Genomic DNA, 23,466 nt, shown 5'->3' with positions numbered 1-23,466 from the left:
CAAGACAAATAAAAGAAACCAAGATCTTCTGATGAGAGTTATGATATACATCCCTCAAAATTATAATTGACTCCATTTTTTCCATTCGCACCGTTTAGGTGTACACCAAATTAGAACATAGAAAATCACGATAGGACCGTTGGGAAGTGAAGTCAGAAAAGAAGAAAGTGGTAAGATGTCACGACTCGTCGACTCACAAGTCATAACAAACTTTGAAAATTTGTTTAGCAGCGCCTATATTTATAAAAATAAAATTAGAATAAAGAAAAATCGAGAATCCATCAACGAGGTTGGTCCAGCTACCCACGAGTTCAGATTCATTACAACCAAGATTTTTGTCGAGTTCAGTGCGACAGTGTGGCTTAAAGGCGTACAAGACCAAACCACCAAAAATGCTTATAAAGTTGTTGTTTCGTACGGAGAAAGAGAATTAAGGTACACCACAAATTCAACCATTTTTCTCGCGACACAACAATTGTGAATCGATTGAATACGGATTTAAATATAACTCATAATAAATTCGTCCATATTTCAAAATATGTCTTAATCCGATGTTCGTATTCAAAATGAGTTATTATATTTTGTTAAGGTATATCTTGTCATTAATTAATCACGCTTTATATTATCTTCTTTTTGTTCGTATTTATTAAAATATATTATGTTTTCGGAAGATTTTTTTTTAAATGATTAATGACTTCATAAGATCTTACTAAGTCACTAACTATGCATTCAATTAATTTTCAATTTTAATGAGGGAGGTTTATAGTCGTTAGGGACATAAGGGGTGTCAATGACACTCTTCTATCTCTTTATTTGATCCGTATTGTATCTAAAAACATAGGTAATATTAAGATCTTTTTTCATTAACTTACTGAGTACGGATAACGATTTTTTCGTTATCTTACCCATTATCCTATAATATAATTTAAAAAAAAAAATTATATATTCGTATTAAGATAATACATGATACAATAAAATTTTGTATTTTACTAAATTTTCATAATACAAATTAGTTGTATTCATTATTTTTTTTCTTTTTTGTCTTGTTTTGAAAAATGTTTTATCGAAAACACAAATCGAGATGTCAATGACACTATTTTATTTGTTTATCTGACCCGTACCGTATTTGAAAAAGATGAATAAAGGAAAGATTCTTTTTCGTATTCAAAAAGATGAATAAAAGTAATTTTTTTTTTTTTATCATAATGAGTACGGGTGAGTATGGATATAAAAATATCTTTACCTGTATCGTACCCGTTGGCACCCCTTATTGTCATACATTCAAATTTGTAAATTATTTACACTCGATAAAAAATCTGCACAAAAAAACCCATAGAATTAAAAGCGGTACCGCTTAAAGCCTCTCAGAGGCGATAAAAATTCGCCCATGGCGAAACCCTCCGCCGCACCCTCCCTTCCTCCTCCTCCTCCTCCTCTCTATATCCACCTTTCTATCCATTTGAGTCAGTGGTTTTGTCTGGTGGATTTGGTTACCGATTTCGGTGCTTCTGCCTAGTGGATCCGGTCACTGTTCATTGCTCATTTCTTAGGGTTTTATTCTTCAATATCAGCGATTCGTTTTTTCTTACGTTTTCTTGAGCTCTTCTTCTCCTCTTTGGCAATGGAAGAGTGGGTGGAATGAGTGGTACATATAGGTACTATATCGTGGAATAAATGTTCAGTTAGAAATAAATGTTTAGTTTTTTGTTATGATGCTGTTATGTGTTGTTTTGGGTTGTTCTCTGTCTCTTCTTCTTCCCTTTCTGCTTCAAGGTGACTGTCATAGACTGGTTGATTTAGTTCCCAGTCTAGTTTGATTCAGTACATTCTCAACTGATGAGTGACTATCCTGGTCCGGTCGATTCAATTCCCGATCTGGTTTGGATTCAGTGCCTTCTCGGCTGTGATATGCGTACGGAGGGAACTATCGCTAGGCTACTATCATGATAATCGAGCAAGGATGATCATTTGCGTCCGTAGGATGCACATCCCCTGTGCGTTTTTTTTATTTTGTTTAGCTGTGTGTTTTTCACAGACACTAGTTGTCTAATCTTATGTAACAGCTACTTTGTAATTTTTTTCGATCAATGAAAATGCTTACGGGTTTTTAGCCAAAAAAAAAAAAAAATCTGCACAAGATCAAGGTGTACACTTAATTTTGAGTTTACCAGAACATGGTTTACATGTGATACGTCATGGGTTAACAAATCCGGAGCAAAAACATTCTGAGGGAGTTCTCTATTTTTTTTTTTTTTCATATTATCCTTAACTAGTAGATGGCTAAAAACAAGATTAACATTTTTTGTATAAATAAAATGTTATATTGAATAAAATTCGTAATTAGGTAGGATTCTAGATTTGACAAAACCTGCAAGTTTGCAATTAACCCAACTTTATACATTCCAACTGCATTCAAGGCTTCAAGCTTTGAAAAACGTACACAAAACACATTTCTCCTCCAGTTGTTTTTCCATCAATTAATTTTGTTAATTGCCAGTTGTTCAACATCATTTTCTTTGCCCATTTTTTTTTCTCTTTGAAGTTCTCTTCCTCTCTTGTATATACTGTGTGTTTAAGGAGTAGAGTTAAAATGTCTCATTAGTTTTGTGTCTCATGGTGGTACCCTAACATCATTATCTCTATTTTCAAAATCTAAATAATCAATCCCAATCGTTCAAGTTTATCTTCGTACTAAAATATGCTTGGATAACAAATTTTATAATTTTTAGATTTTGTTTACTAAACAAGTTTAGAGAGGTACAAAATCATTATTTTTGAATGATCCAGAATCTTCTAAAAACAATGATTTTGTACCTATTCTAAAAAATAGTAAAATAATTTCAAAAAATATAAAATTTTGTATCCAAGCACATTTTAATATGATGATCATATTAAGCGGTTCAAATCAACTGTTTAAACTTTGAAAAAAAAAGATAACAATGTCGAGACACAAAACCAATGAGATATTTTAACCCTACTCTTGTTTAAGACCACTTCTCTGCCAATAATCAAATGAAAGATTTATAAGTTGAATTGCGAACTTATCTTTGACAACTTCAACAAGGAAAGCACGCCTAATGTTTTTTTTCCCTTTTCAATCAATAGAAATAACAATAATAAAGCATTTTTTTTTAGAATGAGATTGAAAGTTGAAGTTCTCAAACCATCTCCTGTCAAAAGTCCAAATACTAAATTTGAAAACGTTCTGGACAATGCATCAGCCGTTGAACTAGATGGAAGACCGAGAGACTGATTACATCAAAACGCCATCAGTATCTGAAATTTTAAATTCCATTTTCATCGTATGCACGAGAAATGGAAGAGGGACCATGTGACTAATACAAAGAAATCATTGAACTAATTTTTGGATGTCCTCCTGGAAGTTGCAAATAATAAAAATATAACCCTTGGTAAAAAAATAAAAATAAATAAATAATAAAAAAAAAACAACATCACGATAACATGGTTGATCACCGGTATCAGATTAACATAGGTCAAAATATAACATCTCGTAACACAAACTTGCAATTAACAAATTTAAACCCACGCAACACAAAATTTTAATCTAGAAACAGTATAAATAGGTCAACAAAAGGCCTAAGGGTACAAAATTATGCTAAGCTTAGATTTCCTAGCATTATATGAATAAAGCACCACAACTAGCATATCAAATATTTCAATGAGTGCGAATATGATTAGTGTACAATACATATTATCTAGAAATACATTATTCTTCTCTCCTCAAAAGAGCACCTTTATTTCTTTCCTCCTTTTCTTGCAAGGTAGCGTTCTCTTGCTGTCTGTATTTTGCTATCAACATCAGGTTTTATGGCATCCATCTCACCCTTTGATGTGTCAGCATTGCCAAGTGCAATTTCTTGTGATTTTGTAATACTGCTCGAACCACCACTGTCACATTCAACTTTGGTTTGTCAAATGCCAGTAAAATGAACATTTAGTAATATCTTTCAAATAGAATGCGGTAAATATTAAGTCATTATTTGACAATAATTTCAAATACAGTCCATATTTCTTCCAACACCTAACTGTTGAACTATTTACTGATAACACGAGAGTAAAATTATGTTTTTATGTTTACCATAATTTCAGATAAAGGCCAACATTTTTTGAAACAACACCTAGCTCCCAAATTGTTTATAAATAACAACCATTAAAATCAAGATTAGCCCAAATAAAAAAAATGAATCAATTCTACATGGCTTAAGAACCTTTTTTAAAGGTTATAACTCTCATGCAAACCCAGAATCAGCATTAGAATGTACTTGATTTCAAGTTATTTAATTTGAGGCATCCTGGAAATTGCCCTTAAATAATAAGAAAAGCAACAGAAGTTCAAAAGTAAAAAACAATTCAAGATAAAAATAATAATTATAAACACTGTGACTAAACTATGCTCCTGATCAGTGCCTAGTGCAGTAAGTGTCAAATAACTGCCTATTTACTTACCTCAATCTGTTGATGTCGAATTTCTCTAACTTCTTCAAGATAGGTGAAACCCATGCCATCTCGACTGCACACACATTTCTCATGAATGGCCGAGACGTATTGATTAGCTCATGGTACACCACATAGTCAGGTAACTGCCCTGCTTCATCTCCTTCTAGAACAGAAGAGGGGTGCACCTACAAATTAAACAAAATAAAAAATCAAACAAAGATTAAGTACTGCCTAAATCAGGTCATGATAAATGGCTGCTATTTACTTGCATTGTTTCAAGTAATTTTTACCTGTTCCTTTTGCTTCTCTATGCTAATTAGGCAAACAAAGTTGCACAATACGCAAATTCAGACTACTCTAGGGTAGTTTCAAAGGTTAACTGAGGCTCACTAGCTGGTGTTTATGTAAAAGGGGGCCCTAAGCCCTTTCTTTACTCAAAAAGAAAAAAAAGGTTAGCTGAGGCTGAATCCAGTTAAAATGATGCTTAATTGGTCAACTTAGGCTTAATCACAGAACAAGGACCAACTCAATTTATATAGTGTAAACTACGAGTGAGAAGGATTATTTACAAATGATTAGGAAATTGGTTTAATTGGCTTGGGCCGATACAGCACTAATAATTATTATTGATCATACCTGAACAAGCTGCGATCTATAGCCAATGGTATGGTACCCATTATGATGCAACATTCTTTCAGCCAATTGATTGCCATAGCCTACGCACAAAGATCTTCTCAACTTTCTATAGTCAGGGTCACTTTTTCTTTGCTTCAAGCCAGATTGCACATCCATTGGACCTGAATATAAAAGGAAAATATAGTAACAACATCAAATATAGAGGTAACAGAATCCATCTACAAACAAGGTTCAGTTCACCAGGGAAAGATCCCTACTTTACTATATAAAAAAGAAAAAAAGAAACAAGAGCTTTGTATTCAGCTTGGTATTGAGACGAAACCCAAGATAATTTTCTTGCACTAACTCACCTTTGGCTATCTTTTGTACGATTTGATATAGCTGCTTCCTGATATCTTTGCTGAACATCATGCTCCTTACCTAGAGAAGGACCAGGTAAGGTGTTACTAATGCTAATTTATGAATGCATACATCAGGAAAGGCTTTGCATTAGTAAAAAAACTTTCAAAATAACAATAATATTTTTAGGTGATAAAATTGCAGATACCCCCCCCCCGCGCAAAAAAAAAAGTTAAATAAATAAAAATACCAAGAGAAACTAAAAATTTGATGCAGTGAAAGGAAATGTCACATAAACTTCTACAATACAAAACATATTGCATCAGTTTTTTTTTTTTAATAAAAATTTGAGAAAAATAAAAGGTTTTCTTTGCATTTTTTTTTAATAAAAAAATAAGCATCTGCTCTACTATACAGCATCTCCATTTCCGAAAAGATGCACAAACTACCCTGCTCTATTGCATCATCCACATAAATGAAGTTATATTTTTGCATTTATGGAGAAGCTAAAAAGGAATGGCAACTTGCTAGGTGTATTATATTTTGTGGGTATACATGAGACTGAGGTTCTAGGAGGCACCGATGATAATAGCTCTCACACACGCGCGCACACACACACATTCAAACTTTGGCATCTGGAGATAATTGCAGTGGTTCAACCAACGTGGTCCCATATATATGTGGATGGAAAAATAATATTAATTTTCATGGAACCCCCAAAAAATGTCAGGAGTTCCTTGCAAAACAAGAGTCTCACTCACAAACCCATTAAAATACAGTAAATATCACTAATGCCTCACAAAACCTTTGAAAAAAACCATCGATAAAAAGTAAATATCACCTCAGCCACTTCTTAGATAAACTGGTATATTTTGCATATTCATAAGGGAAGAAAAAGGGAAATAACAAAAGAAAACAATGGAGAATCTTATGGAGACGAGATTTTTTTATAATCACATATACATTATACTTTAAAATTTTGTAAAGTGGGACCTGAAGATCATTGTCAGAGCACCATCTTGGATCATAATTGACTTGATCCCAGCTTTCATATATTTGAAGCAATTGAATATGGTCACCCCAGCCAGAGCCATCAGGAAGTTCAGACTGCCGTTTCCTCTTCACTTCCTTCTTCTTACTGAAGTAATTTATATATACTACTCATTAGATATGATAAAAGAAAGGGTACCAAAATAATGCAGTTTCGTCTGAGGACGAACATCACATTTCAGCAGTTAACTGGAAGTTCTGTAGTTCAGTATGGTATGCTCATACTGGTACAGATACGGTATACAAGTATGACCAAAATTTTCGACCTTCATTATGCTTATGTTTATGTTTGCTTATGTTTGCACAATTTAGGACCTTTGAAATGAGGCAGTCTTGAGTTTTTATTTTATTGACATCATGCAAAATGAAGGGCTTGCGTCAAATTGGGGCTTTAATTGAAACCTTTAGGATATATTAGGTTACAATTGTTTAGAATTCAACAATTGAATCTGGTGCAAGTATGTTAAGGATAAAATCTGGGTGTGCCGAAGTTGAAATTGCTGACAACAAGTGTAAGAGGTTACTTGGTAGATCCATGTAGTGTGATTTCTGCTGAAAGAGTAGCCACAACTGTCAATGCCTGAGACATACATCCTAGATCATTCGCCTCGAATAAGGTCCTAGCAAGGGAAGGTTCTAAAGGCAGCTCTGAGAAATATTTCATGTCAGATCAAAAGTAACAGAAATCATTCAAAGATGCTCAGTGTAAATTTCATGAAACAAAATTAACAAGAGAATGGAAGCGGAGGGATCACATGCAATTCTTGCCCAGAGGAGCAGAGCAGGTAATGGTGAGGAAAGCAGATATGACCCTCAATTCTCTTGGCCCACAGTTGAGAATAGAAGGAAGACAAAAAATTACATCTCCAACAAACCCAGAATAACTCCATTGTTAAACCCTCAATGATGGACTGAGGGGTTCTCCAATAAACTCTACTTGCCCCCTCTGCTCTCTCCTTTCCCAAAATACTAAGGATCCAGAATATGCCATCATAAATAATAATAATAATAAAAAAAAAAACATTAGTTGATAAAAATTTGAATTACCAGACATTGAACGGCCCATCTTTGTTATCTGGCCATCGTCATCAATTGCATCGATGAGATAAAGTTGTCTCAGAGCATCTTCCAATGATTCACCTGCTCAAACATTGATAACTTCGATCACGTACTCAAAGCAATACAAAAAACCATGATTTTTTTCAAATTAAAGTCATCAGCAAAATTATCAATTGATAACACCCAGAAAGTAAAGGAGCCATTGCCTATTAAAATGACAAGAAAAAGGTATCCAAATATTGATTGAACAAATTTTAAATTCTTGTAAGCATATTCAATCTAACAATTTTCTACTTTTGAAATCAGCATACAATGATATTCTTGTCACGTTTACCAACAAAGATTGTTGTCTATTTCAAAACAAAACATGTAAAGGCCAAGCAATAAATGATTAATTGCCCCACAACTTTTGCATTAATTCAAGCAAATCACTTATAAAGTTATACAAAAATCATACAGATTGGACCCAACATCTAAGGTTCGATTTTTTTTTTTTTCTAGTTCATTGACTAGAGAAAAAAAGGGAGCTGAGTGTTATCCTAGCACTATATGGATAACTATTTGGTGCAATTCCCAACAGCCCTAAAACTGTTCTTTTCCTTCTTCAAGTCCAAGCACTTAATTAATGCCTAAATATAAATCAAGGATAAAGAATTTCAAGTGTACTGGATATCGCTTACGTGATGGAGGATCAAGGAAATCAAAGTTGAGTATATTGATGTCCTGAATATTTAACGATTTCAGATGGAGTACCGTAGCAGCAAGAGAAGAGCGTTGGATTTCAGGCACAGACGCGTCAAGGAATTCCTCCTGATAAATAGAAGAAGGGTATAGCCGGTAACACTTACCCGGCCTGGTTCTTCCAGCTCTGCCGGCACGCTGCTCAGCTTGCACCCTGTACCAGTTCAGGTGTACTTTGTCAAATTGAGGTTCAAACTGCAAATCAAATAGTGTTTGGTACTTCGAGCAATCCAACTAATAATTTTTTTATGCATGCAAAAAGAAGATTCATTAAATTCATGTCCAAAGGTACCTTGCAAAATTAAAACACTAAAAAGCTAGTTCATATCTTGAATCATTCTTTTATGAAAAAAAGAGAAGTTCAAGCTTTTACCAGTTCACCATTAAGGTTCAACTCGGTTAGGTAATTGCATAACTGTTTTTAAATTCTCACAACAGTGATTAGCTATGCCAGATTAAAGAGTATACCTCCAGTGTTTTCTCAGAACTCGGTTCAACTCAGTTAGGTAATTGCATAATTGTTTTTAAAATTCTCACAATAGTGATTAGCTATGCCAGAATAAAGTGTATACCTCCAGTGTTTTCTCAAAAGAGCTTTTCAGTTCAAGAATTTACTTGCTATCATGCTTTCGCTGAAATTGACCAATATGGAAAAGGGCTGATATTGTAAAAACTTGATACTAGCAAGAGGAAAGGTCAAAGGGCATGCATGTAATAAAAAAATACAGGACCTAGATGGTAGTTCCAAATTGAAATGTGTTTTATCCATTATTAGCTGAAAGTTTTGGCTACAATCCTTACAATAATGTGCATCAGCTAGACCTGGGTTTTGTCACTGTTATGAGCTAACTAGTACACTGCTGATTTGGATGGATATACCTGCTAATCTGTACAACATCAAGAGAGTACATTCCTGTCGAAGGATTGTATTGCCGCTGCTTCACATATCCAGAGTCAATTACATACCTAACGGATAGAAATAGATATCCACAAAAGATGGTATTTCAGCAAACATTTGTATTTGAGGTGGAAGTTGTACAGTAAAAAGGGAGAACAGCATACCTGCATCTTTTTTAGTAAAGCATAATTCACAACTATGGGCTAAAATAGGCAAATTTGAAGCTTAATATTGAGGGTCAATTGGGGCTTACATGAAAGTTTCATGGAGTCACTATACTTTATGAGTAAAGCTAGCATGCACTATGCTCACTATCATGGATTGGCTTCAAACCACAAATCCAAACTGTTGAAACCGATCTACTTCACGAGTGATGTGTGTACATGCAAAATTTTCAAATTTTCACTTAGTACAAAGTCAAAAGGTTAAAAAATGATGAAAAATGAATTCATTAAAATACCTCATAAACCTTTATTTTTTTTACTGGTTGACTTTGTACTAAATGAATTTGAAAATTTGAACATTTGAAAAGTTTGCATGTACATACATCACTTGTGAAGTAGATTGGTTTCAAACGACGTGGTTTCAACGGTTTAGATTCGTCGTTTGAAACCAATCCGATAGTTTTTGGAGTTATGCTCACCGAGCCTTCTTGGTGAGCATAGTGCACGATAGCTTTACTCATACTTTATAACCAATTCACAACTATGCACACCCCCCCCCCCCCCCCCTTCTCGCAACACACAAAAAGCAATGATGAGAGCTATAAGAGATGTTGTCATAAAGTATTTAAAAAAGAAATACAACTTTAATCTAAAAAATTAGGAAAAAAAAAAAAAAAAACTCGGTATGTTAGTTCCTTACACAACACCATCAACAGTCAAAGAAGTCTCAGCGATATTTGTAGCCACAATAAACCGCCTACAATTTGGTGGTGCTTGAGAAAACACACGCACCTTAATAAAGAGAGCAAGTTGTAAGATATGATGTATTATGCATAATTTTGCTGTGAAGTAATTTCAGTAAAGACTATAGGTAAATATACAAGCAGATTGAAAATTTAGTTTCAAAGTATTGCTTCTTGGTTGGGGACTAAAAGCCGCTCTGGCAATTACATTTCCTCCATAAATAGGACTTAAAAACTTAAAATAAATGATACAAAATGAATTACCTGCATTTCAGGGGGCAAAGAACCATGAAGCGGGAGGACTAGAGCATCCAAGCATGAACCTTCCTCCAGATTTTGAATTTTCTCCTCCAACTTGGAGACCATTTTGTCAATATCATCCTGGAACAATTATTAGTTACTCTAGCCAGAAAATACATGATAGAACTAAATCACATAGTATAGTGGTCATATGCATTTATATATACAAGAACATATGCGCTGGCCGGTTGGTGTTGATAGTACTGGCATTTACCTGCAGAAGTTAGGATCTATATATTTTCGTTCATACAGCTGCTATTATGCTACCAATTCAAGTATTCAAATAATTTGCTGTAATTGTTTTGTCATTTGAGCAACTTTCTTGATTAAGTTGCTCAACTTACATCAAGCTGAGAAAAATGATACAATTTGAAGCTCAATTATGGCTAAAATGCGTCCACACAAATATTCAAAACCAGCATATTCCCGTAATAAACTAATAATATTGTACCAGCAAAAATTACTGCTAAATGGCAAAAACTATTATCCTTTGCCTGACACACAGATAATGAGTAGATCATGCTGAAAGAAGTTACAAACCTTTCCGGTCATAAAAATCAGCACATCCCCTGGGGGCTCCTTTAAATGTATATCTGGCAAGGAAAACAGGATAATTTCAGTAAAACAAGCAATCTATTTGTGGAATTTTGGTAAATAAAAGAAGTAAGACAATTGAATAACAGTAGAAACAAGTAGAGATTAATCCAGAAAAAAAAACATCAATCTAGAAACAAGTATAGTACTAGACAAATTAGTTATGCTGAGGTAATAGCCTAAACTCATCGAGCACATCAATCCAGAAAAAAAAAAAAAATCAAAGCAAAAAGACTCCTCAGTAAACTAATACAATATCAGGTGTGAACTTAACTATAGAACACCCCAACCTGCTTGCAGGTAATCCATCTTTTGGGTGCACTGACTTGATGGGTTGGTTCCCAACTTGCCATACAAAATAATACTTGGAAGCTGATCTTTTGATCTCATTTCTTTGATTTTATACTAAAGCCCGGCTACTTAAATCAAAGTTATCCAGGTTAGCATGACCAATTTAATGTCCAGTACGTAGTACGTAGTAGAAAGTACAGTACCTGAACAAAGGGATACCAAAATACAAGCTATTCATATGTGTGTGTAGTCCAGTGTAATGATTTGTATAATCTATATCATACCAAGAGCAGTTTTAAGAGATGATTCTAGAAAGTTGGTGGGGCGCTCTCTGCTGTAAAGCTTTTCCACAGGAAATAAAGTTCCAGGGACATTCAAAACAGGACAGCCTGAGAAAAATCTTGACACCTTCACACCATCAAGAGTAGCTGATGTTATTAGAACTTTCAAGTTAGAAGCACGCACGTTGATTAGCCGCTTCATCAGACCCAATAAAATGTCTCTGTACAAACAATATTTGACAAATTTATATATGAGAGCTTTATGTAAAAGCATGGTGCTGCTTAACATAAACAACATATTGCATTAAGGCAATATGTCTTTTGAATACAATGCACCATCTTTGATCTGAGATACACATTTTCATGTTGTGTACTTTTTAATGAATTTCATATATTACCATCTTAAATTATCCATATGGTTTTATTTAAATGTCAAGGATGGTGGCAGTGTTAATATTTTTACATTGTCAGGCCACAAATAGCAATCAAATATAAGTTAGTACTGTAGCAGTATGGTTCTTGCAAAAGTTCCAACAATCGAACATACGAACATTAACAAAATCTTCTTTTAGTTTAATACCGGATGCTTTTGTAAAAAATTTGGAAAGTTTTGACCTTTTATCTTTTATTTTCAGTAAATAAACAAGCAGGTTCTCTAGGGAAATAGATATTAAGTTATGGCCATAGTGAAATTTCCAAAGAAAACAAAGGCAACTAATGTATATAATAACTGCATCTCAAAAAATAAAAGAAAATCAGCTGAGAGATACAGGTAGTATAAGAAGCCTTTCCGGCTTTCCCTGATAGGTTTATGAATTATTTGAAAATATAGGTAAGAAGATTACGTATTTAGACTACGTTCATGAGCTTCATCCAAGATAATCACCGAATATTGATTTAACTCTGGATTTGAAAGACTTTCCCGAAGAAGGCAACCATCTGTTAAGTACCTGAGAGATAACACCAAAAATTTGATTTTAAAAACTAACCTGATTGGTTATATATTTAATTGCAAGAATCATAAGCCTTACATCAGTATTCCCTGGTCAGGAACAATGAGAAACAGTGTCATGCTGTTGAACCCAATTTTGTTTCTCAGGACAAAATTTTGCATTGCTATGTGCCCCAGAAAGAGGCTAAATTTGGAGAGTATGATAGGATTAAATTGGGCGTAAGAAATAGCATCAGTTCAAATTGGGTTACTTGAAAAATCAAGGCAACATCTTACCATACTTTACCAAAACTGCACTGATACAGGCTAAGTACCTTCTCAACTGAAACCCTTATTAATTGGATATAAGCTCATTCAAAAATAGAATTATTAAATGTGATGCATACTTGATCCGAGTTTTGTGTGAAGTTCTGTCCTCAAAACGAATAGCATAACCAACCTCATCTCCAAGTGAAACACCAAGCTCTTGCGCAACCCTCCTGAAAAAACAGACAGAGAACTTGTGACCTATTGTTGGTTCCTTTTTCTTTGGAGAGATAAGACTGACATAGGTTAAGAATTTTTTTTTTAAATAAAAATAAAAAGCAAGTCGACAAAATAATGACAGAAGATAATCTACTAAAAATTTAAAGAGAGACATAGTTATTGTCATAGGGCATGAGCAATTTAGCAGCGTATTCACCCTTCTTACTAACAAAAGAACATTTTTTTTCTGATCGGTGCAACTAACTGGAAAGAATATCCGGTTATTGCCAAAAGAGACCATCAAAACTACATTTCAGTGAAGCTAGAAAATTCCAAAAAGAAAAGCCTATTTTTTTCATATCAACTATGAACCAACAGATACATCCACTTGGCATAATCTTAGTTAAAACTGTGCTGAACAAAATTACTACCGAAGTTAGGGGAAAATAACATATGCACCAGCATTAGATAGAGAAATTGAGAAATTTGGATTATTTTCAAAAGTTACAAGATGACGATGTAATTTCAGAGAACACTGCACTGCTGTAATGCTGATTTACCTGATTGAACTTTTGTGCCTATCCCACTTTTCAAATGTTTGACATCAATATCCTTGTTGAAATGTTTGACAACTATATTCCTACATTATGAACACACACACGTGAATTTTTCTGCTGTTTGAATGTGCAAGTCCAATCAAAATTACTACCGAAGTTATCGCAATTGAAGTTACTGAAGATTCTGCTCCTGGAAGTAGAAGATATGTAGGTGTTTTATTTTCTTGTTGTTTTTCATTTTGTAGAGGGAGATATATGAGTAGTTTCGTGAGGATTTTGGCATAAAGCTTGTCGAGAATTTTGGCCTTTCTGTGTTTGGTTATGTACCTCTTTGAAAGAGAATTTATGGTAGTAATTTAATGGCATATGTCAGCTCATCTGAATCCCCCGTTCAGAATGTATGTGATATATCCAATAAAGCAATAATACTACTTTGAGTGGTCACTTTATCAGGTATCATACCTGTCTGTCATTGTACCAGAAAGCCTGACAAGGTAAGTTATTCCTTCTTTGATGTATGAAGCACAAAAGATCATTCCAATAGGGACAAAAAGCAGGCATTTTGAACTAAGCATAGTCTTGTCAAACTTTTAAAAACTGAGATAGCTGTGTTGTTCATTTGAAAAACCAGGTTAGACGAAAAAAATATGACCTGATTTTATTGAAAGATGAACTGTTACGGGTACAGTCAGTACTGTGTCCTGTCTCAAGATGAGGCATTACTTGCCATTTGGGCAATGCCTGTATCAGGTGCTAGTTTTTTTATCCAATTACTTTCTGGTAGTGAATACGGAATGTAACAAGTAGAGACAACATAGCAAAATAGTACAAAGAAATAAATCAAATTGCATATCAAAGGTATGGATCAATAAAGGACCCGAAAAGGACCATGTAGCCTCCTGTTTACTAATTCTATTTCTCAGATCACCTCAACTTAAAATATGTTATATCTACCACGCTCACTTCATTTAATTATCCTAAAAATATAATGCATGACCGGGGGTGGTACCTGGAGACCGAAACAGCGGCGACCCGGCGAGGCTGCGTAACAGCAATGATCCCTTTTCTGGAGTAGCCGCGGCGATACAGAATTTGAGAGAGCTGCGTGCTTTTCCCGGAGCCAGTCTCGCCGATTACTACAACCACTGGGTTTGCTTCCACTGTCTCCGCTATCTTCTCCTCGAACTCTAGTATAGGTAGCACCACCCCCATGAAACGGACCAGAAAAACAGAGCGCGAGTTGGTGCTTGGGTTTTTGACGCTTCTCCGGTTTGATCTGGGTACGGAACCTGAGAAAAAGAGGGGCCAATTCCAATTTACTAATTTACTAATTAGTCGGTCCTACTCCAAGCAGTATGGTAGGAGTGCGTATCCTCTGAGATATCTCATATTTTGCGTGACCGATGTGGTCGGTGCCTATTCGGGGTGACGTACGAGGCCAGTATTATTTGAGCTTTCAGATTCGCGCAAAACGTATTGCAACGGTTGAAATTTTCTAAAAAGGCATGCAAAATATGAGATATCTCAGAGGATGTGAATTCGTATGGTAGTAGGGACGTCAATACTTTTAATAGCGGTAACTAGTTAAATAAAGTAAAATTTATCTCTATTCTTATATTATGCATGCAGTTGTCCTGATCTGTTAATGGCTGAGATTAAAACATGAACTTTCAAATTGAATATCAACTCTTCAATCAGATAATCTGTATTATTTTAATTAAATATATTTATTTTATGTGTAGAAGTCTCAAGTATATATTTTTTTAATTTTGTGTGAATGTCAAGCAAAAAAATCTTTTTATTTTCTATTCAATCTTATAATGTATTTCCGTTGCAATGCACGGACACGATACTAGTTAATTATTAAATAGATTAACAACATAGTAGCTTAATTTTATAATTATAACAAGTAAAAAGTATGTTGCTAGCATCATTGCTGCATGACTGTGAGTAATACAAATTTATTAATCAAACATAGTTATATTTTAGTAAGAACGTTATATTCTTTAAAATAAGAAAAAAAAAATAGATTTTTATAGATATTGACATATTGTCTAGAGAAAATAGTGACCAAACATTGTTTAATTATATTTTCATAAACATTATACTCCTAAAAGAGAGATGAAGATTCGAACCACTGCACCAATCTTCTAGTAAATGTTAAAAACGAAAATCTAATGATTAAAGAAACCGGCATATTCTTCTTTTTAAAAAAACTCAATTTTTTATTATTATGGTTTTTGAAGTTGTTAATTTTATTTTCACACAATTGACAAAAACAATACTCATCAATTTAACAATTATTAACAATTTCATACATGTTCATACATGTTCTTTACAATTATTAATTTTTAACTACCTATAATAAAAAGAAATATAAATATTCAGAGATGAAGTGGGTGGACCCCTAACTTTCTCCTTTATTAAGCCATTCTGGAATCTGGATAGGGGTGTTAATGACACCCTTTTATCTATTTATCAAATTTGTATTGTATTTGAAAAAAGAGGAGGGTTCAAATGCACCATAATTTTTGTGCTTCAATATGCTCCACATTTTTATCTTCGTTTTCAAAGTCCAAACAGTCGATCCGACCTACTCAACATGATCTTCATAATAAAATATTCTTGGAGATCAAATTTTATATTTTTTAGAACTTTTTTTACTATTTTTTTACATAGGGTACAACATCAATTTATCGGATGGTCCATAATCTCCTTAAAACGGTGATTTTGTACCTATCCAAAGAAATAGTAAAAAAATTCTAAAAAATATAAAATTTGGTCTCCAAGCAAATTTTATTGTGAAGATCATGTTGAGCGGTTTGGATCGATTGTTAGAACTTTCAGCATATTGGATCACAAAAATCATGGTGCATTTGAACCCTCCTCTTGAAAAAATAGATAAAAATAAGGATTTTTTTTTATTAGCTTATTAGTTACAGATAAAGATAACGTTTTTTTTTTGTTACATCACCCGTTGACTTATAAGATAATTTTTAAAAATAAAATTACATGTATTTATATAAAGATAATACATGATTTAATAAAATTTTGTATTTTATTAAATTTTCATATTAAATGGACCTTAATTATTGGGCCTGGAGCAGGCCTCATTTTTATTTTATTTTTTATAATAAAAATCCAGTGAGAAATACACACTACTTTCACTCTTCCGGAGTTCCGATGCTGTAGCCTGTAGGCTGTAGGTCTAAACACTCGCAGTCACCGATTCTCTCTCGCCTAATGGAGAACAACAGCAAAGAAATAGAAGCGGCGACGCTGGATTCTCTATTGAAAGAGGAGACAAAGGGAGACGAAAAGGGGCTACAGAAAAAATACACCAGGAGCGATATGGAAGCACTAAGGTTTGCGCAACTGGAATACCAGCATGAAATGTTTGAGCGGGTCTACTGGGGCCTCGAGCCGACGATAAAACTAGAGTTCGATGGAATTTTCGGGGAGGATTCTAAGAAAAAGAAGAGGAATAGGAATAGGAATAGGAACAAGAATAAGCAACCGACTAGGAACATTAGTGGAGGGGATTTCCATCATCAAATGCTTATTCCTGGTACGTTTGTTTCTCTTATATTGTTTGTCTTTTCTTTTGAATTAAGCACAAAACTTACCATAATTGCAATTTCAGAGGAACAATTGGTAGCTGGTCCATCAGATCAAACTGGCAATGGAGAGATTTGTAATAAATTTGAAAACATGCAATGCGAAGATGATGACATCAGTGATGATTCGCATGATGGCATACTGAAGCCAGCATTTTATGTTGAAGGAGAACCTGATTTTGAATCAGGTCCACCAGTTGATGGCTGGGAGTATCTCAGACGTGTCAGGTTTAAGCTTTTGTCACTATTTGTAGCTTAGATTTGCAGTACCCCCGGTTTCTAACTCTCGAGGTATGCATTCTGATCCAGTAGAATTGAATGCATAGGAGTGTTGTTCAGTACCAGTGCAGTTGTAGCTGTTACTGCTGATTTTGTTCTGATCTGTAACTGACCATTTCCTTGGATTTTAACCAGTCTTTGTACTGGTACTTGTGTGATCTTTAAGTTCAAACCTAATTAAATATGTTAAATATAACAGGTGGGAGGCTCATCAGCTACCTGATGTTAAAGTGGCCAAAATAAATTTAAATGAAATAAGTGCTGAACAAACACCTTACATGCCCAAAATTCCAGAATTATCAAAATGCCCTCAAAATCTGCTGCCATCCAAGGAGTGGGAGGATTCTTTTCTGGATGATTTCTCTGAATTGAGAAAGGTACTTATCTATGTAATTCAGGGTTCTAAATAGCTAGCTAAAGCTACGCAATAGCTTTTTTTGGACCTCAAAAGCTATAACGCTATAAACCGCTTTTCTTTTATAATGATTCTAAATAGCTAGCTATGGTTGCGCTATAGCTTTTTCGGACCTTAAAAGCTATTGCGCTACAATCACTATTTAGAACCTTGATGTAATTTGATCTACAATTTTTCAAGATTTTTTAATAGGATTATAAAGGGTGTATAGCTTTAGATTTTCTATGCTGCTTGCTAGACCTAAACAGATCTGAACTAATCAGGTGCAGTAAAATACCAGAATTCCTTGTTTTGCAAGTAAGCTATTATCAAGCTCGCTCAATTGGAATTGACCCTTAATTCTCGCAACCAAGCTCTAATGATGAAGTTATACCTTAGGCAGTGCAATTTGGCAACATTCATTCTAATCTGCAATTTTCCTTCTATAGAGGCTCTGTTTAGAAGTTAATGCAAGGAAGAATTAGATTCACAGTTCAAACTCACTACTGAGATTCATTCTCGATTGAACAAATAAAATGCAAAGAAAATACTTTGTCATTACTAATCTCAACCCATTTTTAGGTATTTTCACAACTCGACAGTTCAGTGGATCTGCCGGATAGCTCCTGCAAATCAAAGAGTTCAATAGAGATTCAAAGCCAAATTATTCCAACAGTAGAAACATTGATTAACATGGATGTCGTTTCTCGTGCTTCCACACTTCGAAATTATATCAACAAGTCTGAGAGTATGGAGAAGCTGTCAAGGCACGAGTGTCTATGGCTGTTTGCTCTGTGTGCCACTGTGGACATGCCACTGCATGCTGACACCTGTGCTTCTTTGAGGTGCTTGTTGCGCAAGTGCTTAGGGATACTTGCCACCAAGTCGGAGATGGATGATGAGGTAGCAATGTTGAGTGTGCTTGTGTCTATATGTGGAAAGTACTTTGGGCAGTATGATACACAACATAGCAGTATCTGATAATTTAAAATTTGTGTACCTTTTCAATATTCCTTTTTCCTTGAAACCTTCTGAAAACTGGCAACAAAATTTGGGCATTTTGTGATTTTGGAGGGTTTCTCATGTCAATATGCTTTTAAGCTCGATGTTTGTTTTGAAATTTTGATCAGCATAATGCAACTTTTTGGAGGCTTATTACAAAAGCAAACATCTATAGTTCCTTGAATATGGTGGACTCTTTCTTAGAAATTAATCTTGGTGTGTCTTGATGTTTCATAGAATGAGTTTATATATTGTACTTGATCGCAGACCCGATCTAAAAAGAAAATGCCAAGTTATTCCGCTCATGTCATCTAGGGTGGACTTTTATGACACTATCAAATTGATCTGGTTCCATCGTTTAAAATTGGATGGTCTGGATCAGAAAACAAGGATACTGTCTGTGATCAAAGTACAGAGCAACAGTGGATATAAGGACTTCATATAATGGCTGAAGGTTTTTTTTTTTGAGAAGGAATGAGGGTCTAGCCCTCATTTTGTATTAACCAAGTTGGTTACATGAGTGGGTGTTCCTGTTGGAACCCCGTTGAAAAAAGAAAAAGAACATGAAAAAAGTAAAAATAATGGCTGAAGTTTTAGGCTTCTGTTAAACACAAGCTTTTTGGTTTGTGTATAACCTTGTGGAGTCAGCTTGTCCTACATATAAATAAATCAAGAGAGAATAAAGATAGCATTCTGACAAATTGCACAGTGGAGCTGCAGGAATTTATTTTAGTCAACTGCAAAAACAACTCTTAAAATTACGTATAATTGAATCACACGTCACTTTTCATCCTGCTTTTCCCAAATCACATCTTTCTATACAAGGAAAATATAAACATCTTCTCTGCACAATTGATAGGCACCTAACCAACAATCAAGCATACAACAACAATATTGGTAAAGTACCAATATATTTCAGGGGCTTTTACACAATTGTCATATGTGATTTGAGCTGTACAAAGTACAAACATCCCCTAAAGTATGGCACGTTCAATTCAAATTGGATAAATCATATTGCAATGTATTATAATGATATCAGCACATGTATGGCAGCAGATAGAAACTCGTATTTTAACATTAAAACCCTTGAATCAAGCATTTAACATCTTGCGCCAGTAATATACAGTCAACTGTAGGACAGATAACCCGTGTTGTTTCAGGTGTATACCAGTGATGTACTACTACAAGTAGTTTTTAATCCAAGTACCAAATACCATTCCGAATTTCTCAATAACAAAAGATGTAAGGGAGAGCAACTCAAACCTCAGATACCGCTGCAAATTGCTCTATGTTATTAGTTGTGCAACTATTATGGTTTCATTTACAATGAACTATATTTTACAATAACTTTCCCATTTACAACAAACTGCTTCCACTGAATCTGACATATTAACAATACAAGACACAAGAACCACCTTTCTGCACACATAATTAAAGCTAACCAAGAGTTTGCTCCTTAGGTTCATCATCTTTTGAACTGTTAACACACTGCCTTCTCATCTGTATTAGGTGTACTGCTTGAGAAATTAAAAGGCTGAATTTTGGGATGGGCTTGTTTGAGGAAGAAGGCATGGTTACACCTGCCTTTTTAAGAGCTTGTGAAATTCCTTTCTGGGACCGCTGATAGTGTGCATGGCACAAAGAAGGATTCGCTGCCTTCAATACCGGTTTCCCACAAATAATTGGTGTTCCTTGAGGGCTACTGCAATAAAATTAAAAAGGAAACAAATAATGATTAGATGAAACAAAATGTTGTTAATTTGTGGCATTCTAATCTTGAAATAAGAAGTTACTGCACAATCTATAATCGCGATTCAGGCCATTTCGTGGAAGTATGATTTACATGTAGTTTGTATCTTCTCTTTTAATATGACGTAGAAAGTACACAAGTAACAATCATTGTCACAATAGCAAAATAACCGGAATGGCAGGAATTTGGGACATTGTCTGCCAAAAGGGGACTAACCACTGGCAGTTCCAAAATATGTTTTGAGAAAACCAGTTAAATATTTTTTTTTGAATGGTAGGCAGATATAATTTAATTTCAACTATTTTTTATTTTTTTTTACTTTGTCTCCAAGTCTAATAATTAATAATAATAATAAAACAGATAGTTAATCCCAATTGAAGATATTATTTTATTTATTTTTCTGGAAAAAAAAGGCCAAAACAGCCCATTCATATACTGACGCTTTAAATACTAGTGTCAATTAAGGACTAGGTAATAGGCAATTGAAGTAAAAAAGAAGAAAAAACACTTTATTTGTCATTCATTGAAAGATTTATTATGGCTCATTTAATCTAACTTGTGGAGTACCTCAATTGAATTATCTTCTGCAAAGTAAACTATCATATATACAGTTTATAGAAACCTAACTAATCAAAGCAGATTTCTAAACAAAGAAATAACTTCAGAAAAGGGACAACTGACAGTGAGCAAGAGTACCTTTAATCATGAAATAAGTAAATCAAACCTTGCAAGTTTTTAATTTTACGGGATATAAAACAATTAGAGTGAGTCTATGGTACTATGCATATCACGGGTTGTTACCGTGCTACGGCTCTATATTCGAGTTTTCAAATCCTAACGGTCGATCCGAACCGTTCATCTTGTTCTCCATATTAATATGTGTTTGGAGACCAAATTTTACATTTTTTGAAATTTTTTTACTATTTTTTTAGATATTTAGAAAATCACTTGATCTGAAAATTCTGGACCATCCAAAAACAGTGATTTTCAATAAATCTAAAAAAATAATAAAAAAATTTCAAAAAATGTAAAATTTGGTTGGAGAACAGGATGAACGGTTCGGATCGACCATAGACTCACTCAAACAATTATCATCTAGAACGCTATGATTTTGGACGATACGTGAAAACTAAACAATTATCACCTATAACGCTATGACTTGAATTGAGGTTCTCAGCCACAAAGCAGAAGCAAAAAAATAAAAAGAAAAAGAAAAAAAGAAATAGAACAGATTGCTTAAACGACACAATTTTAAAATTAGCCGAATTAACCAGCAATTTTTAAATATTGACCAAAATTAGAATCCAGTACCTTTTAATTACGAAATTACAAGGCTTGTAAAGCGTCTGCTTTGGATCAGCCAATATATGCTGGTGGCAGAACCTCGTCAAAGCCATGGCCTTAGCTTTACATCCACAGAAACCACACTTCATTCTCTCCCCACCAGTCCCAAGCTCGTCATCTGTGCTATCCTCCTGTCCTCTGAACTTGCGCTTCTCAAGAGGGCTCTTTCCATACTCCCAGTAGTAATCCCTGTGCTTGATCCTCAAATCTTCAATGAGAGACCAATAATGGCGTCTGTAGGTGGAGGCCAGATGGTGTAGGCGCCGCGACCTGCGACGGAGCACTTCCGCTCGCTCGAGCCGCGAAGCCGTACGGAGGCACTCGTCCTCTCCGACCGTCAACGGAGACAAGGAGACATCACCGGAGCCAGAGTTCTGGAAATTAGGATTAGGGTTTGATAAAGGATTCGGTGTTAGTGATGATCGTGAGCAAGGTTCTTTCTTCAGAGTTTTCGATTCCATGGCTAATTGAGTTTCTCTGTCCTCTCTCTCTCTCTATCTCCACCCCTTTTTCTCTCTCTTTTTATTTTGGTCAGTGAGAGCAAAAGAGGCAGGTGTCAGGCCCGAGGCGTGACTGTTTTTTTTTTTTTTTTTTTTTTTTTTTGAGGTGATGAGGCGTGACTGTTGTAACTGAAACCTCTGTTTGCATTATGAAAGATAATCTATGGGACGGATTCCTGACTAACCGATCAAAACCAACGGACCAGATTAAAAACTCCGCAGAGATACTCTCCCCTTTCAGATAACCTTCTGGGTCCCACGAGTCACCGATCCGTCAAGACGAGATTATGGTATGAGTCGTATCATATGACTTGTGGTAACAGAAACCTGTTGTATGTATCTTGAGAACTCCTGTGAGTGTGAGTATGTGACGGGTCTCTGACTATAGGTGCAATTTCAGCAATGTTTCCTGGAAAAAAGAATCTAGTGGGTGGAACGAGGCGGACTTACAGGTGATAACAAAATCTGCTATGCATTCGATACTCAAAAAGAGTGTAAATACGGGAAAATTTTGTGGGTGCGACTGCGATCAGATTCTGGTACGAATGACAGCGGGAAACCGTTTGAAGTTGTAATTTTTTTTGTTTGAAAGGCCGTAGGCACTTGAATTAATATAAAAAATTATAACTTATCTGTTACATAAGATTAGACAACTAGTGTAATATACAGTTAATAGCTAAAAACGCACAAGAGTATGTGCATCTTGTAGACGCAAATTGATTATCCTTACTTGATTTGAGTGATAAAAATCTAGTGATGATTTTATCTGTACGTATATCACAGCCAAGAAGACACTGAATCCAAACCAGTTCGGAAACTGAATTGACCAGACCAGGATAGCCACCCATTAGCTGAGAAGGTACTGAATTAAACAAAACTGTGAACTAAATCAACCAGTTCAGGATAATCACCTTTGAACAAGAAGAGACAAAAAAAATAGCACAAAACAACACACATCATTATCATCACAAAAACTCTAATTTACAGTAATCCTAGGCGGCCCCAGCAGCAAAGAGGTGATATTGCAAGCGATAGGGAAGCGGTGGTACAAG

At 34.8% G+C, this 23,466-nt stretch overlaps 3 protein-coding genes across 5 annotated transcripts; 1 reads left to right on the top strand and 2 right to left on the bottom strand.

Moving 5' to 3' along the window:
- Nucleotides 1-3,463: 3,463 nt before the first annotated feature.
- LOC144545637 (RNA helicase family protein) lies at nt 3,464-14,841 on the bottom strand. 2 transcript variants are annotated; one of them, XM_078294202.1, is made up of 16 exons: nt 14,538-14,841; nt 12,893-12,985; nt 12,400-12,504; nt 11,558-11,775; nt 10,929-10,981; nt 10,353-10,469; nt 10,046-10,137; nt 9,163-9,249; nt 8,223-8,437; nt 7,531-7,623; nt 7,008-7,131; nt 6,427-6,571; nt 5,445-5,514; nt 5,095-5,255; nt 4,468-4,643; nt 3,464-3,909 (listed from the first exon to the last, which is right to left on the bottom strand). In XM_078294202.1, exons 1-16 carry the CDS (start codon nt 14,738-14,740, stop codon nt 3,756-3,758), a joined length of 2,106 nt encoding a protein of 701 aa, XP_078150328.1. In that variant the 5' UTR covers nt 14,741-14,841; the 3' UTR covers nt 3,464-3,755. The 2 variants fall into 2 exon arrangements, with proteins under 2 accessions (XP_078150328.1, XP_078150334.1); XM_078294208.1 differs by lacking the exon at nt 14,538-14,841 and having other exon boundaries at nt 12,441-12,504; nt 12,893-12,943.
- Nucleotides 14,842-16,683: 1,842 nt separating this feature from the next.
- On the top strand, nt 16,684-18,922 carry LOC144545605 (uncharacterized). 2 transcript variants are annotated; one of them, XM_078294179.1, is made up of 4 exons: nt 16,684-17,096; nt 17,172-17,373; nt 17,624-17,801; nt 18,401-18,922. In XM_078294179.1, the coding sequence occupies exons 1-4, from the start codon at nt 16,772-16,774 to the stop codon at nt 18,797-18,799; spliced, it is 1,104 nt and encodes a 367-aa protein (XP_078150305.1). In that variant the 5' UTR covers nt 16,684-16,771; the 3' UTR covers nt 18,800-18,922. The 2 variants fall into 2 exon arrangements, with proteins under 2 accessions (XP_078150305.1, XP_078150298.1); XM_078294172.1 differs by having other exon boundaries at nt 16,717-17,373.
- A 1,167-nt stretch (nt 18,923-20,089) lies between these two features.
- LOC144545596 (uncharacterized) lies at nt 20,090-22,444 on the bottom strand. Its single transcript, XM_078294162.1, has 2 exons — nt 21,882-22,444; nt 20,090-20,522 (listed from the first exon to the last, which is right to left on the bottom strand). The coding sequence occupies exons 1-2, from the start codon at nt 22,373-22,375 to the stop codon at nt 20,258-20,260; spliced, it is 759 nt and encodes a 252-aa protein (XP_078150288.1). The 5' UTR covers nt 22,376-22,444; the 3' UTR covers nt 20,090-20,257.
- Between the last annotated feature and the right edge of the window lie 1,022 nt (nt 22,445-23,466).

This window comes from Carex rostrata, chromosome 2, assembly GCF_964058835.1.
Source record: "Carex rostrata chromosome 2, lpCarRost1.2, whole genome shotgun sequence".
In the NCBI taxonomy this organism is placed as follows: domain Eukaryota; kingdom Viridiplantae; phylum Streptophyta; class Magnoliopsida; order Poales; family Cyperaceae; genus Carex; species Carex rostrata.
This window is presented reverse-complemented; position numbering and strand designations above follow the sequence as displayed.